At 31.2% G+C, this 24,038-nt stretch overlaps 7 protein-coding genes across 7 annotated transcripts, besides 2 other annotated features; 4 read left to right on the top strand and 3 right to left on the bottom strand.

Annotated features, from left to right (window-relative positions):
* Window positions 1-1,334: 1,334 nt before the first annotated feature.
* On the top strand, window positions 1,335-2,537 carry TVAGG3_0562400 (Ankyrin repeat family; the record flags this gene model as incomplete). The annotated part of the gene is made up of 1 exon (XM_001580621.1): window positions 1,335-2,537. One exon carries the CDS (start codon window positions 1,335-1,337, stop codon window positions 2,535-2,537), a length of 1,203 nt encoding a protein of 400 aa, XP_001580671.1.
* Window positions 2,538-3,784: 1,247 nt separating this feature from the next.
* TVAGG3_0562410 (cilia- and flagella-associated protein 70 family) lies at window positions 3,785-6,702 on the bottom strand (the record flags this gene model as incomplete). Its single annotated transcript, XM_001580620.1, has 1 exon — window positions 3,875-6,700. The coding sequence occupies one exon, from the start codon at window positions 6,698-6,700 to the stop codon at window positions 3,875-3,877; it is 2,826 nt and encodes a 941-aa protein (XP_001580670.1).
* Window positions 6,703-7,044: 342 nt separating this feature from the next.
* On the top strand, window positions 7,045-9,558 carry TVAGG3_0562420 (spectrin binding; the record flags this gene model as incomplete). The annotated part of the gene is made up of 1 exon (XM_001580619.2): window positions 7,045-9,558. One exon carries the CDS (start codon window positions 7,045-7,047, stop codon window positions 9,556-9,558), a length of 2,514 nt encoding a protein of 837 aa, XP_001580669.1.
* Window positions 9,559-9,882: 324 nt separating this feature from the next.
* Window positions 9,883-10,980, top strand: TVAGG3_0562430 (membrane protein-related family; the record flags this gene model as incomplete). The annotated part of the gene is made up of 1 exon (XM_001580618.2): window positions 9,883-10,980. One exon carries the CDS (start codon window positions 9,883-9,885, stop codon window positions 10,978-10,980), a length of 1,098 nt encoding a protein of 365 aa, XP_001580668.1.
* A 5,512-nt stretch (window positions 10,981-16,492) lies between these two features.
* Window positions 16,493-17,415: a mobile genetic element.
* Window positions 17,416-18,225: 810 nt separating this feature from the next.
* TVAGG3_0562450 (ankyrin repeat, PH and SEC7 domain containing protein SECG-related family) lies at window positions 18,226-19,338 on the bottom strand (the record flags this gene model as incomplete). Its single annotated transcript, XM_001580617.1, has 1 exon — window positions 18,226-19,338. One exon carries the CDS (start codon window positions 19,336-19,338, stop codon window positions 18,226-18,228), a length of 1,113 nt encoding a protein of 370 aa, XP_001580667.1.
* A 755-nt stretch (window positions 19,339-20,093) lies between these two features.
* Window positions 20,094-20,131: a mobile genetic element.
* Window positions 20,132-20,656: 525 nt separating this feature from the next.
* Window positions 20,657-21,509, bottom strand: TVAGG3_0562470 (uncharacterized protein; the record flags this gene model as incomplete). Its single annotated transcript, XM_001580616.1, has 1 exon — window positions 20,875-21,507. The coding sequence occupies one exon, from the start codon at window positions 21,505-21,507 to the stop codon at window positions 20,875-20,877; it is 633 nt and encodes a 210-aa protein (XP_001580666.1).
* A 258-nt stretch (window positions 21,510-21,767) lies between these two features.
* TVAGG3_0562480 (ribonuclease inhibitor domain-containing protein) lies at window positions 21,768-23,778 on the top strand (the record flags this gene model as incomplete). Its single annotated transcript, XM_001580615.1, has 1 exon — window positions 21,768-23,699. One exon carries the CDS (start codon window positions 21,768-21,770, stop codon window positions 23,697-23,699), a length of 1,932 nt encoding a protein of 643 aa, XP_001580665.1.
* Between the last annotated feature and the right edge of the window lie 260 nt (window positions 23,779-24,038).

Below are 24,038 nucleotides of genomic sequence, written 5' to 3' on the forward strand. Positions count from 1 at the left end.
CACTTTTATCGCTTAAAGACTTAGAATTTTTATTGATTATTTAATTATGACGGCGAAAAATTCATCAAAATTACATACTATTTCACACTAAAGGACTCATATTTTAATTTACTCTATCACAAAAACTCAATGTGGCCACTCATTGAAATGATTTAATTTAGGATCATTCATAAAATTTAAAGCTTGTAACGAGAATAATAAACTTGCTTTGAATTACGAGAAAAATCAAATCTTAAAATTATGCTCTATTTTATGAGCGCTATATAAAAAACAATTTTTGCAGATCAATTTTATTTTGAATATTACTCAAATTTGTGATACATTATTCAATTTCATATTTACGCTTGAATTATATCTTTCACATCATTTGTTAGCAAAAAGATTCACTACCATTGCTGTAAAATTCAAGGTATCGGTATCATTTAGATGTTGGAAAAATTAATGAGCTGATAACAAACGGAGAATTTAACAACGCAAAGAAATATACACCACATAGTCATCAATGAATACAAAAATTTAGAACATTAGCAAAATTTTCCTCCATTTCAGTGTAATTGAATGAATTTATTCAGACATTTGGTCAAATTGCGCTTTCATGGAATCATTATTTCCAAATTTATATCCATTGCTATTAAGCATAGATATGATGATTGATTTATGTGTATATGGAATATATGCGTTCAAATTAAATTTGTTTTGGGATAAATGGAGAAATGACATAAAAATGCTTCAAATAATTAATTATGAACAGGTAAATATTCCTTTTGTGGCTTTATTGCAAAATAATTTCATTTTTTTTCATCCGTAATTTCGAGGCTTTTAGGAAAAACGACTGATAAATCCTATGATATTCAAGTCCATTATTAAACTAATAGATGCGAAAACAGGCAAGAATCGTAATTCATTTTCTCATGACACAATTCTCGAGGTTAAAAAAAAAACATTAAGCAAGAAAACATGTCAATAACCTTTGTGAAAGAAAATCGAATTCAATATTCTTTGAAATTTGATAGGATATCTATTTCTTCTGAAAATTAATTTAATACCATTATATTAATTATAATTTATAGAATTATTTTGGAATTTAAATAGAGCCGCTTTTTTGAGTGCGAGCGGTTTTCATAGATTCATCCAAAACTAAATTTACTAGTTATCCTTTGAATATTTAAATTTATCGAAATTTACTATCTTTGGCAATTTTTATTCAAATAATTCTGAGGATAAAAAATTTTCATCGTTTTTAATTCGTATTAATTATGATCTAACATATTATACTGATAAAAATAAAGAAAAATACTTTTTCAATAAAAATTTGAAGTAAAAGAAACATTCTAATGTCAGTGCAATTTGATGATGTTGATATTCCAATAAACGCAGAAAAACAAATCGAACTTCAAGACTTCTTAAGTAATCTCAGTCCAAATAACGTGGATAACACTGCTGACAGCATATTAGAATCAAATTTTGTTGAAGATCAGGATATACTCTACGAATTATGCACAGAAATCAAGACAATTCATAGAGTTAGACCATTTTCTACAGCTTGTTTCTCAAAACTCATCAAACATATTTCAGATAAATTGCCAAATGCAAACATAATTTCTCATATTTTCGAGCCTGAGCGTCCAATATTTAATCAAGATATCGTTTTATTGAATCAATGCTTCCAAGATGGAATTGTTTCTGAAGAATTTATTGTCAATTTCCACAAACATCTTTCTAACCGTACATTAGCTTACGCTCTATATTTTACTCCTTATATAAAGTACTTTGACGATTACATTAAAGCTAGAACTCATTACCATGATGATCGTTTTCAAGAGGTTTTACAAAATTATGAAAAGTACAGCGCAAATGATTTCGAGATACTTAGAAATTGCATCGAATTCGGATGGGATGTAGGTTCATTAGGATATATCATAAAATTTGATGAATCTGACAAATTTATTGTGAAAATAGCTGAACTAGACAATTGCACTTGCATTACTTTATACTCACCATTTGAGTATCTCATAGAAAAGCCAGTTTATATCTTTAACCTTGCCGCTTTGTACGGATCTGTTTCGATATTTAAATATCTCATTGCTTCATCAGCAACGCTACCACTCGATCTTCCAAAATATGCAATAATGGGCGGTAACTACGAAATTATTCGACTTTGCATGCAAGCCGGTTTAGATTTTTCAGATTCAATTAATACAGCCGTTGAATATCATAGAAATGAAATTTTCAACTGGCTAACAGTAAACGGCATAGCTGCATCAACATTTTATTCGAGCGTCATGAAAGACAACTTATTAGCTTTAATTTACTTTATTTCTCAAGGATTTAATGTAAAATTCAACGAGAATGAATGGTCAACTCCATTACATATGGCTGTATCATATGGATCTAGTGCTGTCATAGACTTTTTGATCTCATCAGGTTGTGATTGGAAAGCTGTTGATGAAAATGGATGGAGACCACTTGATCTTGCAGATTCCGAGTATCAGAAACATTTTATTAACCATTGTATTAATCGTGAGCTTTTGGCTTAGCCAAATTGCTTTTTTTTTAATTTAGATTTCTCAGATAATACTAGTAAAAACTATAATTGTAAAGAATTAAATTAATTTTTATTAAGGATGTAGCTTTGCGATAAAAACAGATATGCTAGCAACTTTATTCTAAATTGAAAAATCTTGATAAACTTTTTTTATCGCTTCATTTTTGCCTATTGCTCGAAAAAAGAAGAAGTCAAATTTTCTTGACCTTTGGATATATAGATTGATGGCTTTCATGCCTTGTGTAAATATATCTATCTGCCGAACATGAGAATACAAAATACCTAGGTATTAATCATATCATTTTTGCCTTTTGCTCAAAAAAAAAGAAGAAGTCAAATTTTCTTGACCTTTAGATATATGTAGATTGATAGCTTTCATGTCCTATATAAACATATCTATATGCCGAACATGAGGTATAAAAAATTCTAATTATAAATTAAAGATTTCAATGATGAAAAATCTGGCTTTGTAAAAAACATTGGAATGTTTAATATCGTAATTAATTTTATTCGAACAAATTTAAATATTTATTGTTAAATCTGGGATTGTGAATTCCTTTTTGAAAATTAGCTTAGGTGGCTTTAGTTCGACAGCCCACGATCTTTTCCATGTATCAAATAATGCATCTGTAACCATCGATTGAGAAACTAAGTTATTTGTATCTGTAGTCATATTTTCTTTAATTTTTATTATTTCAGGTGGGACTACAACGTAGTCTGGCTGGACTTTTTGTTTCAGAATATTTTGATATATTAGCATTGTGATAGCAATGTTGCGTTGTCTTTTTCTTTGAAATCCAGTGATCGGTAGTCCATTTGCAGATCACTCTATGATTCTTTCATTTTCTGTGCCCTCCTCAAGAATATATCTCTTGGGATGCATCACGAAAATTAAAACAAGTATTCAATTACTCGTGAAAAAAAAATCGGCGGAAATAAAAATATTATTAGAAATTTTTAATGCTCACATTACATGTTAAATCATCTCTCAAAAAGTAACTTGAAACAAAATTTTGACTTTTTTTCGATTTGTCAATTCAATTACGTGAAAAAAATCAGTCAAGATTTTTCAATTCTCGATTTTAAGGTCCGATTAAAATTGAGCTGATCATTGAAAGCTATGACAGACTTTCATATTTCTTCAGAAAATTTTACTGAAAAAAATGTTAATTTTGTGTTTTTTAGTGAAAAGATGTGATAAAGTTAACATTTAAAAACATTATATAAAAACTAATATGTATTTGGAAAAACACAAAAAAATTAATCATTTTTTAATTTCAAATTATCAAATATAATAATAAAACCAAATAATAATAAAAATCATTAGAGTTAATTGCTTTGGTTCTCGAATGGAGGATAGCAATCTTCTTCCTTAACCTGCTTCATTTGGGCTAATATTTCCTTTGCTTTTTCTCCAATTTGAGCTTTTTCAGCTTCAACAATGATTTCATCAATAAGTCTCCTATCTTTGATACCAAGAGCCCATGTATAAATCAATGCCTGGCAAGCTTTGACATGGTCACCAGTCTTGAAGCATAACAAAGTGCAATAACCCCATGTGACTGCATTCCATCTATCTAATTCACTTGCCCTGACAAAGCAACTGTCTGCTTCAGTGTATTCTTCCATTCTGAAGCAGCAAACACCGAGAGCAAGCCATGCAAGAACGTCATCAAGTTTCTGGACAGTGAACATCAATAAATCGTAAGCGGCAGCGTATTCACTATCTTTGACCTTGATTAAAGCGAGTTTCAAGCATGAAGCAGGGTCAGGATCATCAGACAAAGTCAAGAGAGATGTGAAAGATGCTTTAGCCTTATCGAACATTCCTGATTCGAATTGGAATTCTCCTAACATCTTCCAAACTGAAAGATCTTCTTGATCCATTTCGATTGCTTCTTTGAGATATTCTTGAGCGCGTTGTGGATCTCCTGTCAACTGTGAGAACTTGGCGAGTAAAATCAATAACTCCTTTGTTCTCTGGCCTTGTGTTCTTTCCTTGGAAAGAGCCATTTCGGAGACGAATGTATCATGAACATCGATCAAAGATGAAGCGGCAATCAAATAAGGAGATCTGTTCAATGACTGTGCCATGTTTGAAATCTTTGCGAGGAATTCATCGCATTTTGATGATTCCAACAAAGTGTAAACCAATGACTGGCAAACAGTAACTGTTGGATCTGTTGGCATCTCATTTCCGAGCATGTCTAAAAGTACTAATGCATCACTCTTGTTTCCATTCTTGACCAAAAGAGAACAGAAACCTAAAATTGCGGCCTTGAAGTGGTAATCAATTGAAATAGCGCGAGCAAAGTTATCAAGTGCTTTTTCGTCTTTGATATCTGATAAATAAAGCGCGTATTCATATGGCCACTGTGGATTTAATGGATCCAATTGACATCTCTTTTGATGCAAAGCTCCCAAATCATCAGTCTTAAACAGTTTTTGAGAAGCAATGCGCCTTGAGAGACAATCAATGTCCATTTCAGGAGGAGACAAAGAAGAAGATGGGAATGTGAGTTTGAATCTTTGATTTACAACTTTGTTGAGATGTAATATCAAATAGGATCTCAATTCTGAAATAAAAGCATTTCCTATTTCAGCTTCTTTGTTTTCTTTGTCTTCCTGTTTGTCTTCTGCTTCGTTCTTCTTCGATGCTTCGACGGAAGGTTCTGGTTTATTGAGGTAAACTTGTTGGACAACTTCGACAACGGATGGTTTCAGTTGTTCTTTGATGATCTTCCTCAATTCATCGCGATTCTGGCTCTCGCTGAGTTGTGTAATAGCGATATTAACCTGGCGACAGAACTCTTTTGTTGCATTGGCTAATTTGTTCGCGTGCATCTTTGGTAATGGTCTGACAACTTCTTCAGGAGGTTTTGATTCGATTGGTGTTGCACTACGAGGAACTAATGGTCTTGAAAGAGCTAACTCAATGCGAATTTGTGTGGCGGAGTCTTTGTAGACATCGGAATCTCCAATTCCTTGGAAGATTTGGAGAATTGTCTGCTGAAGCTTTTTATCTTTCGCTGACAAAGCTTTTGCCTTCTTTGTACTCGCTGTTGTGTTGGCTCCTTGTTTGGTTTTGGCTGAAGAACGTGATGATGGCAATCCCTTCTTAGCAACAACTTTTCTGCGGCCGGTTGGATCAACTGGTTCTTCAGGAAAACCGTTTGGAAGTGAATTTGGCATTGGAGGGTCTTCAACTGAGTACTTTGGATCGGTAAAGAGTTGAGTTTGACCGAGGAAATGGGAACGGCCGGCCTTGGAGAACTGTGAGAATGGAATTTCAGCACGAGCGTATAATTTGTCGTATTGGGAAGGAAGTAAACCGAGTGGTTGTAGTATAGGTGTAAGCTCTGGGATAAGGTATACTGAAATGTTCTCTTCTTTCTCTGCTGTCTCCTTCCATTTTGCAAAATCTTCTGGTCCAACGTAAAACTTCATTGGATTTGGAAATACAATTTGAGCATCAGATCCATCGGGATTTGTTGCGTTTAGTTTACCATTATCCATGAAGATTACTTGTCCATTTGGTAATGTTCCGCAAAGAATGTAAGAGAAAATGTGAGTTCCGAAGTTATTTGGTGTTGCGTTCGAGTTAACAATTGCTTGTGGTAAAGCTGAAATTGGAGATAAATTCAATGAAGCAATTAATGTTTGTTCAAAATCTTCTGGTTCAATAATCGGAGAATCCCATGCAAAGTTAATGGAAGCCTTAATTCCTTCAGCGGGAAGAATCTGAGCTCCATCAGGAAGAACAGTACCATCTAAAATGGCTGTATATGAAGTAACGTATAAAAGCTGATCGAATCCGAATGTAAATTTAGCAACTTGATTTGTGCGCTTTAAATCCTGAGTGCAAACGTAAACGAAAAATTCTAATGGAGCTTGAAGTAAAGCGTTGATTGTTGAATTTGGATAAAACTTGATATCGAATGTTTCTGTGAAATCAAATGTTATTTTTGGTGCTGGCGGAACAAGTTGACTCATCATATCAAGTTGATGTCCAGGGAACAGTATTGAAGCGGCAATTTGTTGATTGCCAAGCTCTGTTCCAAAATTGAGGCCTTCAACAGACTTAATAGTTACTGTTAATTTATGCTCTTGTGGTTCGACAAGTGGTGGTGGTTCAGAAGCAGAATTTTCAGTCATTGAGGTCAAAATTATGAAAAATACGTTATAAAATTCTAAACTATTAATTTTTCGATAAAAATTGCATTTTCATTATCTTTATTACGATATTATAGTTAAATCTTTCATAAAACCACAAAAACTTGAAATAATAAATTTTATTTTTGACTTATTTTGCTTATATTTTATAACAAGTACCTTCATTATTATATACAGTATTAAAAATATACTTCTTTCAGTCAAATTTCATGAATTCGGAGGATGTGATGAAACCAACTTTTATTCTGACAAAAGATCAGAGTGATTTCATCTTAGACGTACTAGTAAATGATGATATAGAGCGATTCAAGAATTTTCGGAAAGCAATGAAGCACTTTGATTACAATTTAGGAGAAACTTCAGCGAAATTACCAGATATATTAGCTTACAATCCACCAATTCTTGGTGTAGCCATATTTTTAAAAGCGAGAAAGTGTATTATGTTAGTTGATGTCTGCGAATTGGCCTTGGTAGATTCAAGAGGCTATACTCTAGCACATTTCGCCGCAGCATCAGGCGACATTGAACTTTACGCTCAATTCGATGCTACATACAGCTATACTCGTGAAGATACAAAAAAAGATTTACCTTTTCATCTCGCTTCTTACTATGGACACTTATCAATCGTTAAAGCAATTGCACAAAATAATCGTTACATATATTTCGACCATAATGGTCATACATGTGCATCTCTTGCCACGATGAATGGACATTACGAAACATTGGACTATTTAATTTCGAACAGTTTCTTCCAAAATACATCAGTCGAGAAATACAAGCTAATTTGCACAGCAGCACGTTACGATCAAACCAGAATTATGACTTTCTTTCGTGATTTTGGCTTTTTTCTTGATCTAGAAAATGATCAGAAGAAAAGTGTTCTTTCAGTGGCCGCCAAAAGTGGTTCATTTAACGCCGTGAAGCTACTTATATCTATGGAACTGATAAGTCCAAAAGATGTCACATCATACCCTCCAACAGTTGCTGTCTGTTGTTCAGTAAAGATCCCAATTTTGGAGTATTTGTTGAAAATGAATTTTCCTTTAAATGTCAAAGACAATTATGGAAGAACTCCTTTCTGGACTGCCATAATGAGCAAACAACAGGACATGGCATTGTATTTATTAACACAAAAAGGAATAGATACAACATCAATTCCAAGCGAAGAATCAATTTCTCCTTTCGAATTTGCCATTAAAAATGACATGTCAAAAGTTGTCAAAGAAATGATGAAAACCTTCAAAATAAAGGAATGGAAAGTTGCAATTCTCGCTGCAAAATACAATGCTGTAGAAACATTTACAATGCAACTTACGAAATTCACAGCCATCAAAATTTCGCATTCGAAACAATTCATTACTTCAAAAACAATTGGATTGGAAATCATGAAGAAGTTTATGCTTAAACTTCAGAACTACGCGGAATCATACCAGAATGCTTTCGAATTCGCTTGTGATTTGAAATCACAAACAATTTGCAAGTTTATTATTGGTTCTGGTTTGGATTTCAGAAATTGCAAAAAATCTGACATTAAAAATTATAGTGATTGCAAAACAAGGAAGCAGAAATTTATGAATTACTTGATAGACAATGGTGGAATGGAACCATATAATGCAGAAGGAATAACTCCAGCAGCTTGTTTCGCTTGTAAAACAGGTGTTTTGGAGAATGTCAGTTTTGTTATTGAAAATAATCTCCAAATTCCTGCTGCTTACAAAACAAATACAAAGTTTTTATTCGAAGCAATTGATAGAAGGGAATTTACTCTTGCTTACAAACTCATACAAAATGATTTTACGTCTTCTGTTGAATTCGATGCTTATATTCCTCTTTTCCAAATCATTAACGATAAAAACGCTCGAGAAATTGATTTGAAATTTGCAATAAGACTTCTTGAGTTAATGATTACTAAGAAGAATCCTATTCAATCAATTTTAGCCGCAAAATTAATGTTGCAAGTAAGAAATCTAGATGCTGTTATGTTAATCAAAAGTTCTGATCTAATTACAAAAACAGCTTGTGAAACTTTTGATTTATTCCGTTACGCCAATGAATATGAATCTCTTTTATTTGGATATGTCTTGAATGCATCAACAAATTTAAAGAAAGAAGTTTTGAATGATTTGAATGATAAAATTCACATCGATGTCATTCAAATGGTTTTGAATAAAATTCCTAATGTTACATCAGAAGACTTCTTCAATATGATTACAGACATGCCGAATAGACCTGATGTTGTAAGATTATTCTATGAAAAAGGAAATACGATGACAAATGTAATATTTAGAAGATTATTAGAAAGAAAAGAAAAATCGCAGATAACAAGTGATATGTTTAAAGTGTTCGTAGAGAAAGGATTAAAGGTCGATGAGCCTGGATTATTATGCTTCTGTCTTTGCCACACAAAAATTGATGATTTCGAGGTATTCCCAACTAATTGTTTGAATTCGAAATACAAGGAATTCACTCCTTTGGTCTGGGCACTTTATCATGGGAAATCAAATATTGCAGTGAAATTAATTAAGAGAGGTGCTGATCCTTCGATTGATTGCGATGGATTAACACCTATTATAGCTGCTGCAATGCATCCGACCAATCTATTTGCATTGAGATTGCTTATAGGAAAAGGTGCTTCGCCATCTAAAATGTCTGAAGTGACAAATCAAGTTTTCAAGAAGTTCAGATATCAGAAAAAGACAAATGCATGCATATTAGCTCTAGAAAGAGGAGATAGAGACATGCTTACCATGCTAAAGAAATTTGATTTTGATGTAAAGAATCTGCATGGAGGAATAGCCACTTCCAAGCAGCTAGCCAGCTTTGCAGGTGTTGATATATAAAAATGTATTGTTTATATTATTTAATTTTCATCATATTTTTATTCGTTGACAAAAGAGTTTGGATAATCAAGCTTTAGTAGTTTACAGTCTTTGGAAACAGATGTTATTTGTGTAGCTCATGGCTCGTTAATCATTAATAACTAGATTTGAAAAAAATAATCCTATGTTTAATTCAAGCCCAAATCGAAAAATAAGAATAATCATGAAAACCTAAATATAATACCAAAAGTTATATGCGAAATGTGAACAACTCTAAACCGCTTTATGAAAATTGAGAGCTGCGGTTTCGTAGAGCTTTGGGGCCAAAGGGGTAAAAAAATAAAAATGGGTTCGCACGCTTTCGCCGTTACGGGCATGCTTATCCTTGGTACAGCTACATCAGTCTGTATGAAGATTATGCTCGGTCTCGATGCTCCAGGTTATATGGGCATCGTTCACAACTTTGATAAACCATTCATGCAATCCATTCAAATGTTCTTCGGTATGGCATTCGCCGTATTTATCAATAAATGCTGGGATCCAGAAAATAAGGGCCCACGTCCGAAATCTTCAATTCGCCAGAAAGTTATGGCATCTGTTCCTTCCGCTTTCGACTTATTCGCTTCTACATTAATGACATTCGGTCTTATCTACATTAACGTTTCTGTTTTCCAAATGTTACGTGGTTCCATGGTTATCTTCTCTGCTATCCTCTCTATCATCTTCCTTAAGCGCCACATCCACGGCTACGAGTGGTTTGCCATCACAACAACAATCATTGCCTTAGTTATGATTGGCGTTGCTGGCGTTTTCATCCCATCCTCCGAATCCTCCTCTGCTCCACCAGTTTCCGCTGGCCAGAAGGTTCTTGGTTGCTTCCTTGTCATCCTCTCACAGTTAGTTCAGGCCGGACAGATTGTTACAGAAGAATTCATCCTCCGCGACATTAACATGCCAGCTCTCGAGATTGTCGGCTGGGAAGGCATCTGGGGCCTTCTTATGATGGTTGTCATCGCCTGCCCATTCGCCTACATCTGCCCAGGCCAAGATCCATCACCACTCGGCAAATCCCTTGAAAACATCTTCGATTCATTCCAACAGTTATTCAACTCTGGATCTATCGCTCTTGTTTCCCTCATTTTCGTCATCGCCGTTATGCTTTACAACATTTTCGGTATGCTCGTCACATCTGGCTCTTCCGCCATCTTCCGTACAATCCTTGAGGCTGCCCGTACACTCCTTATCTGGATCTTCATGCTCATCGCCTACAAGGCTAACTGGGGATTCGGCGAAGTCTGGTGCAACTGGTCTTGGCTCGAGCTTGCTGGCTTCGCTATCCTCATCGTATCTACCCTCATGTACAACGCAATCATCAAGTTACCATTCTTCACTTACCCATCCAAGGAACAACCACTCCTTGCTGACAAGAAGAACGAGGCATAAGCTTGATAATAGTAAAATAAACTAAACTAGTTTAAATCTTTATTTTGATAAATAATTAATAATCTTTATAAAAACAAAATTAAAAGACAAAAATTTAATATTAAACCTTTTTTTCACTTCTTTAATTAAATATTTCTTAAATAATTCAACTTTTATTTATCATCCCTTAATTAGTCAAAAGATTAATCATATTAAATATTTCATCTCATTCAAATTAGCATCGAAACATAAAACATCATTGTTTTTCATCATATTTCCATATACATAATTATGGGTTACTATTAAAACATTTCAAATCTAATATATATACCCTATAATTCTTGGGTTGTCAATTTTTTGGGGGCCTATGGAGAAATTTACTTTATCAATAGCGCACCATAGATTCGAATCCAGAGCCTATAATTCTAGAAGTAGATGAAGGTACCCTAGAATAACTATGTGGTGTAGTTTTTATTGCTATTTAAGATATCACATAAAATATATTAATCAAATAATAAAAATTTCAATAAAATTAAATAATTGTTATTTTTATATAGAGTAGATATTATTTCTATATTTAGATCGAAAAAATAAATAATTCTGAAGTACTAGTAATATTCATCCATGATGATTTATTTTTCAATATTATACAATAAGAAATATATTTATAAGTTTTTTTTTGAAAAATGTTTAAAATTGAGAGATCAAAATTTCGATTTGTGAAAAGAAATCATAAATCAAATATGTCCTAATTTTTGTTTTTATTAGGGTATACATGTTTTATACTCGAAGTACGGTATGTTGTTGTTTTTTTATTCAATAATTAAAAACTTGCATACAGTCGTAAGGTGTTGGAATATCGTACACAGAGGTTACGCACATGTCTAGGGCAACTATTTGTTATGAATGAGTGTATTTTAAAAGATTTGAAATATCATACGATTGATCCAAAATGGCATTATAATAAATGTTTTTATCCAATGTTAATTATATTTTAAATAAAGTAATGCAAAATTAATGACTTTTGAAAATTGAGAGAGAGAACAAAAAATAGAGTTTTTAAAAAACTAAATGTTGAAATAGTTTGAGATATCAATAAAATTAACAGTGAAAAATATTAATCAGAATAAATACAAAAATTGGGTATCTTATTGAAAAAATATGTGAAAAAGAGTGAAGATCAACCGAAATTTTATATTAATATAAAGGATATAAAAGAAATGTGAACGTAAATAAATATAAATTAAAAGATATAATTAAAAATTTTAATACAGTTGAATCAAAGACAACAATTGATAGACAATTGTTGTCTTTGTGTACAACATTCACTTGAATTATAAACAATAACAAGTGTTTGTTGTTCACTGAGCAACTTTGATAAGAATCATTTGTGATTCTTGTCAAAGTTGAATCAAAGACAACAATTGATAGACAATTGTTGTCTTTGTGTACAACATTCACTTGAATTATAAACAATAACAAGTGTTTGTTGTTCACTGAGCAACTTTGAAAGAATCATTTGTGATTCTTGTCAAAGTTGAATCAAAGACAACAATTGATAGACAATTGTTGTCTTTGTGTACAACATTCACTTGAATTATAAACAATAACAAGTGTTTGTTGTTCACTGAGCAACTTTGAGAAGAATCATTTGTGATTCTTGTCAAAGTTGAATCAAATTTTTATTTATTTCATGTATTTCTTTTTTAATATCGATATTCCTATTATTATTCTACCGTTTATTAATAAAAATATTTCTTGCAAAACCTTAAAAATAAAATTTTGGATTCTTCCTTCTCATATGTACTGTACCCTTAGTTCTTTATTTTTAAAAATCTTATTTGGCGGTTACTCTCAATTTTCTCAATTTTCTGAGCAATGAATTTACTTTTTTATATCAAATTTTAATGAATATCAAATCTTATAAACAAGATGTTGAAAATATTGATATTGGTGATTGTGTCTCCAAGATACCATTTCCTGTTGACAAAATAGATGCATTTGACGAAAATATCCTTGTTTTTACCCGGATTGTTATTTATTACGACTTTAAAATTTTAGCATTAGAATCCGATGATACATATCTATGTTATTTTCAATGGCAAAACAAATCAACACATAATAAACAAAAGAAAATAGGTACATTATTGTATTCTTTAATGAATAACGAAATTTCACTAGTAGACTTTATAATGCAAGATCAACAGTTCTCTCTTAACCGTTACATATGGTGGTGTCTAGACCAAAGCGTTCCAGAATTCTTCAATCAGATACTTTTCATTGTTTTTACGCATTTCGATCAAGATTTTATCTTTTATAGCGGTCTTTTTTCAAATATTATTGATAATTATAATGATTACAATTCTAGCAAGAAAAATTTTTTCGTTCAGATAATTTGCTATTGTATCTTAAATTTCGAATTTTCACAGAACGATCAACAAATAATGTACCACTTTTTATTGGAGGAAGGACTACTTGAATCATTTAATAATAACAGTCTAAGATTTAAAATTGATTTATTGTTGGCTCTTGAAAAATGCTATTGCATATTCGGAAAGTATGATTTTATGCATGACAAAATTGAATTAATAGATTTATCATATGAGAGCCAATTATTCGAAGAAAATTGCCCAAATTTCTTAGAATACTTGATTGAATTAACAGATGAGGATGGTTCATAGAAGTTTATATGAGGATTTACTTTGAATAAATATAATTTTAATGAATTAAAAATTAATTTTATATATTTGGCTATTGTTATTATTTTTAGAGTATATGAGTTGGGGCAAAGTGAAACAAATTTTTGACATAAAAGAAAGTCTTTGAAGAGAGTTAAAGAGAAATTTTTAAAAGATTAAAAAAATAGCATATATAAAATTTAAGGATTTGATATGGTAAGGAGATATTATTTGTGACTGTCTCACAGAATGAGACGTTTCTCTACAATCTTCTTATTCCACATTAATTTTCTTCTCAAATCAAGTTTTTATAGTATACTAATTTTTATTATGAATATACTATAGAGGCATTACATACAAACACACCTATTCATCACAAAAATTCACCTAATCTTCCAATCTGTATGTTTTATCAATTGTTATCATTTCATATAATAACAATTTATATGTTTGACTAATCTAATTTCATATTTTCCTATTAAATACTAATTTACACAAAAATGGTTTTATCAAATCTTTATGAAGTTATTAAATTCCAATTTTATTGTTTGCTGCAAGCTAAACTATATATAGTGTGATAGCCTTATTGAACTTTGATCAAATACTCCTTCGTCCGTTAAAAATTAAGATGCGTTTAAAAAATCGGAAAAAAATTCTTTTGTTTTATTTTTAATTTTTCAACCGATAAAACTTTTTAGAAAAACTCCAAATTCCAAGAAATGCTTAGATTCAATATGAAGAACATATTCATACAGTCATTTCGTTTCAAATTTCAATTTTCAAATCGAACAAAGCTGCAAATTTGAATACTTTACAAAATTTTGAAACGTCTTTTCCCGAATGAATATTGAATTTCAAGCCGGACAAGCTATAGCAAAACTGATCCTTATGACCCACTCTATCATTTTCATGGTTTTTTTTTTTGCAAAATTGGTAAAATCCGTGTAAATGCTCAGATACATGTGGCCAATAATATTTGAATACTGACAGGTCCGGATATTAGGTTTAAATAGCTGATTTAATTCGAAATATGAAAAAAGATGAAATCTCAATGTAATATAGTAAATTAAGAATCAGTATGAATGGTTATATGATTTTGATAAAAGAAAACTGAATGAAATAGAACAAAATTTGAATCTCAGAATTTAAAAGTAAATAGAGAAGAAAAAGTGGCTTTAGGGGTTTTATGATAGGTTATTGTCGGGTATTAGAAGTAAATATGTTGAAGAGAGATATTCAGTTAATATGAGACAAAATTAAAACAAGAATTGAAGATTGTGTATGAATGTGTCATTCTGGGAGACTTGCATAGACAATGTCTCCCACAATGACACATAGCACACAATAACAGTGCACTGTTGCACTTTGTTGACAAAAGATACACAATCAGAAGAAGATTGTGTATGAATGTGTCATTCTGGGAGACTTGCATAGACAATGTCTCCCACAATGACACATAGCACACAATAACAGTGCACTGTTGCACTTTGTTGACAAAGATACACAATCAGAAGAAGATTGTGTATGAATGTGTCATTCTGGGAGACTTGCATAGACAATGTCTCCCACAATGACACATAGCACACAATAACAGTGCACTGTTGCACTTTGTTGACAAAAGATACACAATCAGAAGAAGATTGTGTATGAATGTGTCATTCTGGGAGACTTGCATAGACAATGTCTCCCACAATGACACATAGCACACAATAACAGTGCACTGTTGCACTTTGTTGACAAAAGATACACAATCAGAAGAAGATTGTGTATGAATGTGTCATTCTGGGAGACTTGCATAGACAATGTCTCCCACAATGACACATAGCACACAATAACAGTGCACTGTTGCACTTTGTTGACAAAAGATACACAATCAGAAGAAGATTGTGTATGAATGTGTCATTCTGGGAGACTTGCATAGACAATGTCTCCCACAATGACACATAGCACACAATAACAGTGCACTGTTGCACTTTGTTGACAAAAGATACACAATCAGAAGAAGATTGTGTATGAATGTGTCATTCTGGGAGACTTGCATAGACAATGTCTCCCAAAATGACACATATAGATAAATAAAAGCATAATATGCTATTTTGTGTTTCAAAGTATTACAAAATGATTCTTTTAAAAGTTGCTCAGTGAACAACAAACACGTGTATATTCATAAATAACACGTGTTTATCGAACACATAGACAACCATTGTCTATCAATTGTTGTCTTTGATTCAACTTTGACAAGAATCACAAATGATTCTTATCAAAGTTGCTCAGTGAACAACAAACACTTGTTATTGTTTATAATTCAAGTGAATGTTGTACACAAAGACAACAATTGTCTATCAATTGTTGTCTTTGATTCAACTTTGACAAGAATCACAAATGATTCTTCTCAAAGTTGCTCACTTCACAACACCCATTAATTCTTTTTGATATTACACATTAAGCTAACCAACCACACCAGTCATTTTATTTATATAGCTTTTATCCGTAACATTTTTAAAGGATTTCAAATAATTTACTTTTTCAAATATTTACTAGTTAATATCTCAATCAATTTATCCTCTTATTTATATTTTTAAAAATTTTCATCTCCATCACCATTCAATTTGGAATCTCATTTTTAAAATATCTTAATATAATCAGAATTTTATTAGTAGGTTAAAATATTTGCGAATATTAATTATTTGGATCAAAGCTTTCATACGATTACATTAATTTTTTTAATCGAAATTCTATTTCATTACTACTCAATTTTAAATCATAGCAGCATTAATAGCTCATCTACTTATATTCCATCATAATGTTATTTTATTCAATTTTTATATATCTGATTTTCATATTTTTTCAAATTCAAAGGTGACCAAACTATTTTTTGAAAGTCCGCCATAACTTTAATGGTACTATTTCAGCGTGTACAATGAATACAAAAATTCTAAGAGTGCCACATAAAATAGTACTTTAGACTTGAGTTAATGCTACCAAGCAAATGTTAAAAAGATGACTTTAGTGTTTTGATAATCAAAGATTAAAATCATTATTGTCTAAATCAATAATCATAACGACAGAAGTTAATGTTTTTTCATAAGTGCTTTAAATCCACTTTTAAAAGTATACCTCAAAAATCAAAATATCAAAAAAAAATTGGCCGATAGGTTTGGCTTTAATTTTTGTCTGCTTTTATGATTTGATATGGATGTTATAATTTTAAAAGTTGAGCCAAATTCACCAATAGATTTTTGAGATTTGCAAATACTCAATAATTTTCAGCGTGTTATCTTTTATTAAAAGAACTATTTGGTTTCAGTATCATATAAATTGATATTTACTTTCTATTTGAACCTTCATTTAGCTAATGATTTAATAATACAGATTTCATCTAGTCCTTATAAGAGAATTTTGAATTTGTTCTAATAAAAAAACAAACAGATATAGCTTACACTTCTATAATAAAGATACCTTTTATAGAAATCAGTATGAAATGTGTTTTGGCTTATTGGAAGCATATCAGACATAATCGCCATAATCAAAAAATCTATATACCCAATAAGTAATAAATTTGTCGATATAGATTTTCCATAAAATTAGTTTTTAGTCTGATCTTAAAATAAATTTAATTTTTTATAAAAAAAATCACATTTAAAAGTACCTTTTTAGTAGCTCGAAATCCTGTTGGTGGATTTCGGGCGTACTTCAAAATTAGCTTTTCTTCTACATATGCAAGCTATATTTTAAATATGGAGCAAATCGGATCGGCGAAAGGAGTTTAGTTACCTTTTCAAATTCTGTCGCAAAATCTTTAAAATTGTTATATTTCCTTACAACACGGTTAATATAGTATTCTCCTTAACTTGTTTAAATGCAATTTTGCAATATTTGGAAATGATCAAAATATCCTAATGTAAACGTTTGCTCTTAGAATTCAGTGTCATAGTCGATTGTTTCTAACAAATTAATCTTTTTTGCATTGATTTTCGAAGTATTGCATTTTCATTACGGCCAAATCTGCTCTCTTTCATTAGATTGATAGCTCACAATAGTTCTTGTAATCAGAGAGGAAATATCTTACGAAATATACCTCTAATTTTTCACTTTATAGATAAATGTTATATTTTTCCGTTACTCGATTATTGTCCAATAAAACCACAATCATATTAAACTTCGTCCAAAATAAACAATAAAGAATAGTTTTTAAGTTTCTTAAACGGTTTATGAAGGTTCATATTTAATCGATTTTTTTATTTTCAATTCATGTATCTATAGTTCGTTAGTCTATCATCCCTTCATAAATTATCTGCAAAGAATTTTGTAGAATCTCAACTCTGTGAGGAACTACAATAAATTGAAAAGTCATTTTGTGATATCAAAATCCAATATATTATTCTTTCTAATACATATTAATAATATCTTGAGATGTAGTACACTATATATATACTTTCAAAAATCTTATATGTTTATTAGTTATTGAGATAGAAGCGATTTAATTCTTTGAAAATCGACGAAAAGTGCCATATTCATAAAATTATAGGGTATAAATTTTTAATAATAAAGTTAAAACGCATTATAAAAAATTTTCTATAACAGCAAGTTATAGTTCTTTTGACCTTTTTCCTCCATGAGAACGAAGGACTTTGGCCAAATCGACTTGATTGGTTGCTAATGCTGCGTCTAATGGCGTTTTTCCGTGCTCATCCTTAGCATTAATGTCAACATTATTGGAGAGAAGCAGTTCAACCATTTCTTGGTTGCCGTTCATGGCCGCATAATGAAGGGATGTCTTTCCGCGTTTTTCAACTGCATTCACATTTGCACCATGTAAAATGAGAACTTCTGCTGTTTCTTTGCTGTTTGCAGAAGCGTAATGAAGTGGATTATTTCCATTTTCATCCTCAACATTTACATCTGCTCCATGTGAAATAAGTAACTCAGCCATATCTTTGAGATTGTTTGTGGCTGCATAATGCAATAAAGCCTTTCCTTTTTCATTCTTTGCATTCACATCTGCTCCTTTGGAAATCAACAACTCAACTGTTTCTTTGCTATCAAACCAAACAGCATAATGGAGTGTTGTCTTTCCGCGAGCGTCAATTGCATTAATATTTGCACCATGGTTAATTAAAATATCTGCAACATCTCTGAGATTGTTCGATGCGGCAAGATGCAAGGAAGTTCTTTTATCCTTATATTCTGCATTGACATCAGCTCCATAAGAAATAAGTAACTCAACTAACTGCTTGAAGTTGAATCTAGAAGCGATATGCAATGGTGTTTCACTGTCATTTTCAGCTGCATTTACATTAGCGCTATATGAGATTAGTAATTCAACGAATTCCTTAATTATTCCTTCCGCAGCATCAAACTCTTCTTTAGAAATAACTTCATCGTTGTGCTGTTCAACTGTTTGAACAATATTATTGTTATTTCTCAATGCAAGATGGAGACATGTTGTTCCATCTTTATCTGTTTTATTGACATCAGCTCCATTCGATAATAAAAGCATTGCAGTTTCTTTGTTGCAGCATTGGAAGGCAAAATGCAATGGAATATTTCCATTCTTATCAGCTTCATTAACTTTTGCACCATGAGTAATCAGAAATTCAACAACAGATTTTCTGCAGAACTTCGTAGCTCTGATGAGTGGAGTTTCCCCGTCATCACTATGAGCATTAACATCAGCACCATTATTAACAAGAAATTCCATGACTTCTTTGTTTCCATATTCACATGCATAATGCAAGCAACTGAAGCCTTTGCCGTCGCATCCATTGATATCTGCTCCATGATTTCAGAAAAATTCGCAAAGACTGACAATGTTAAAACAGCCTGATATTGACAAGCAGCAATTCAAATCTTGCTTTTCATCAACAAAATAAAAGAATGCTTGAAGATTGTTAAATTCTGCACAGCACAATCCATCAATTTCAATTCCTTTTTGATTCTTCAAATAAGTAATGAAATTGATGTTGTGAGTTTTGATCGCATATTCCATGCACTTTTCATCGGGTTGTTTGTAACTCATACATTCGTGCATGATGTCTGGGTTGCCACTCATAAATGAGTATAAAAGACATTCATTTGATTGTAACTACAAAAATTGGCAAACATAAGTAATCATTATCATTTTTGACAGAATGGCTATCATTTTCTCTACAATGCCATCAATACACTCAAATACAACATTGATTCAAAAACACTCATGTATAAAACCAAATATTAGAGAAAATTTGATTGTGTATGTGTTTAACACAAGCATTTAGTAGTAAAATACTCAATAATAAAGCGTATTTGAGGTAATAATTTGGTTTTTATTTCACAACATAATAGAATAGCATAAAATACGAGAGTAGTGCATCAATGCATGATTTCATCCAATATTTGTATAATCAATATCAATTGCCAATGATGTAACAATATTCCTAATCTCATTTCATGTATTACTATTAAAGGCAGCAATTTTGTTGTAAACAGAAATTCATCAAAAGTGACACCTCAGAAAAGCTAAAATATTGAATTTTTGGAACTTTTGATAGAGCACGTTTTTAAATATTAATTAAAGTAAATGTATATTTTGTAAAGATTCTTTTTAATAAAAAAATAAAATTTTGAAGAAGAACACAAAATCTTCTGAAAAATAATATCACATAAACTCATATTATTTTCTAATATATAACTATTTTATATAAAAATCAAATTCAATGATCTTAAAAGCGAAGGATAAACCTCAAAATTTACGAATATAATGAGTGGGAATATAATGCTTATCTATCATAAAACCATATGAAATATTAATTTTTGCTTTACGCCTAATTTTTGACGACAATTAGCAAAAAATGTTAAATGTTAACACTCAGTCCATTTGAATATGAAAAATAAAATTGACTTTGATTAAATGTTTTTATTTATCATGCAATTCTTCTTGCGACCAAAGATTTGAATAAAATTTCAAAAAATAAGATAGCTTAAAAAATAATATACGGTAGTGTTTACTAATAGATGAATAGTATATAAATTCTATTAAAATGGATTTGATCCAAAAAAATATAAAACCAAAAATAATTGTTATAATTTAAATGAAGAAGTAATTTAAAACGATTTTATTTATGATCAAATTATGATATAGTTAATTTTGCTATATCCTTAGTTGAATTGTTCTTAGAGATTCTTTATATCGAAAATAAATAATTTAGCAGTTTTATTACAGATAAACATAATTTATATAGCTTTATTCTAATAATCTTTAAAAATAACGATTAACAAAAGACCAAATTCCGGAAGGTTGGCTTGTAATTCTGATTTCACCCTGTCCTAACAAAAATTCTCTGATTTTTATCCATAGATTTTTGTGTTCCCATGCAACATTCGCAAGATTTTGATTATCTTTCCAAACTCTAAAAACAGGTAATTCCTTCTTTTCGTGATTTTCTAATATTTCTGCGCGGAACATACCGTAAAAGCAGCCAACGCAATAATTTTTTTCTATCTCGATCAATGGTTTAACGCAAGGTATCTTTCTAGGATCTGATTTAAATTTTATAAATATCCAATTAAGGTTTCTCTTTGTTACTGGTGTATCAAATATTTTCGGATTTTCTCCAGAATTATTGTTAAAATATTCAATTATTGGTTGTAATTTATCTTTCAAAATTCCAACGACTGTAATAGTTCTGTTTTCATCGAAATTACATTCTTCCATTAATTCTGCTTCATTTTGATGAATTGATTCCTTTGGTCTAAATTGGGCGTTAATCTCTTCGTGGAAGTCTGATTCTTCTTGCCTTGTTTTCTCTGAAGCCTTTCGAGGCTTTGCATAAGATTTAACACCGTATGGTCTCTCTTTGGCGATGCGGTCAGGAAGCCTCAGGGAGAGCATTTATTGAGTCGATTATTTTGAATTCAATTTGAAGCTTTTGACAAAATTTTTGTAAATTAGCTAATAATTCTGGAAGACAAAATTAAAATAAAAATTCCTAAAATGTTCTAGCATTATTAAATTTTCACTTTAAATTCTATAATTTTTGAAATTCGAAATTATTTTATTGAAATTTTTCAGATTTTGGTGATTTATTTTATTAATTATAATCACACAAGCTAAATATTCGATGTTATATTATTAAGATATCATTATTTTTAATGTTTGTCTTTTTTTTGCGAAGTGTGATTTCAAAAAATCCCGAAAAGGAGTTTTCATTGAATGTCACACTTCCCAAGCTTAATGCTACGGTTCGCTTCGATCCGAAAACCAAAAGTGCTGCTATCAATTACGTTTTTCCATGCAAATATGATAAAATTACTATTCCTTCTTTATTTAAGTACAAGAAAACAATATATAAAACAAGAATTATATCTTCTAATGCCTTTTCTGGTTCGAAATTTAAAGAAGTTAAACTTCCGGATTCTTTGAGAGCTATTGATTCACAAGCTTTCGCGAATTCATCAATAACATCCATCCATATACCCAGTGCTGTTACAATTTTTAACGATTTCGTTTTTGCAAATTGTAGTCATCTGAAAACAGCAAATATATCAGCATTGCATCTCTTCGATCTACCAAATGGAACATTTATGAATTGTTTTCAACTCGAAAATGTATATTTACCTCCACAACTTGAAGGAATTGGAAAATTTGCTTTCCAAAGTACTCAAATAAGCGATTCTTTCAAGTTCCCTGTAAATTTAACTCTTATAATGGAGAAAACGTTCTATAATTGCACTAAATTAAACAAAATCAACCTTACAAATACGAAATTAGTTACTGTTGAATCTTATGCATTTGCAAAGTGTTCAAACCTCATAAACTTAACATTGCCACCATGTACAGAGTATTTATTCAGTTACATATATGAAGATACAAAAATCGAAACGTTTACAGTCCCAGAAGGAACATTATACATTGGAAAATGCGCATTGATTAACAATAAACTCAGTGTGATCAAATCCAACTCTCCAATGTACGTAGTTATTGATAATGTTCTTGCATTTCTTGATCCAACCAAACCAGAAGGAAATGAGCTTATTTTCTTCCCTCCAAATGAAGTAAGAGACACATTTAGGATCCATAAAACAACTTATTCTCTTGGAAAATATTCTTTTGCAAAAACTAACGTCAGAAAGGTCCAAATCCAGCTATCAGTTGTTATTATCCATAAATATGCTTTCTACAATAGTAATGTTGAGCATATTACATTCCTTCCTTCGAAAAATAATTATACTCTTTCAAAAATTCAAGATTCCATATTCTTTGGTTGCAAGAAGATGAACTGGATCAATATGACCATCCTTCCCACCAAGATTATCCCTAGTAGATTCTTCTACGGCTGCGAAAGTTTGAAATCAATAATTCTTCCCGAAAACACTCGAATTGTTGGCGAAGAAGCCTTCGCGTATACATCAATAACATCAATGTTCATTCCTCAGGACGTATACCTCATTAAATTCGGTGCTTTCTCTCATTGTAAAGAATTATCAAAATTTGAAGTTTCCAAATTCAACAAAGTTTTCACAGACGAAGACGGTGTTCTTTATGATAAAAAGAACCATTCCCTTGTGATGTATCCTCCTACATTGACGAATAAGTCATTCACTGTTCCGAAATCGTATTTCAAAATTAATTCTTGTGCATTTTCGCATTCGAAGACATCTGTTGTAAAGATCCTTAACTATGTAACAAGAATAGGATCAAGAGCCTTCGAATGTTCGGAAATAACAAGGATTTCCCTTCCAATGTCAGTGAATTACATTGGACCAATGGCTTTTGTCAATTGTACATCGTTAAAGATGGCGAATTTGGAGAATGCAACTGTTTCTGTACTTGAGGAATCTCTTTTTGAGGGATGTTCGAGTCTGAAATCAGTTGTTCTTCCAAATTCAATGAAAGAGTTCAAACCAAACATTTTCTCTGGTTGTAAATCACTGACAACTGCTTCTTACTACGGATACAACCACATCTCTGGAGAAGGACTGTTTTCTGATAGAGTAACTGTTTATGTCAGTGAAGAATATCCTCCAAACCAATTCCTTGGACAAAAAGTCCAAATTATCGAAAAAAAGGAATATATGTATTAAAAATAGTTTTATTTAGTGTTTTGTATTGTAATAAAAATTTAGTGTTAATGAATTTAACAGAGCCAAAATGATAATCTCCTCACTAGATCTTGCCTGTTCTTTCTTCGTCTTTTATTAACTAGTTATTATCATTTTTGTATATCGATTCTTCCTGTTTGTCTTAATTCAAATTTATTACAACTTGAAAGAAATATCATTGAAGTTCATACTCAATTAATGATGATTGATAGGATAAGTGTTTCAATTGATGATTTCCAAAATCGATGATATAAATGATGAAATTGAAAAATTGATGAAACGTTATGTGAGATTCTCTTTATATTTCATTACCTTTATTCT

The sequence above is a fragment of the Trichomonas vaginalis genome, chromosome II (genome assembly GCF_026262505.1).
Source record: "Trichomonas vaginalis G3 chromosome II, whole genome shotgun sequence".
NCBI lineage: Eukaryota > Parabasalia > Trichomonadida > Trichomonadidae > Trichomonas > Trichomonas vaginalis.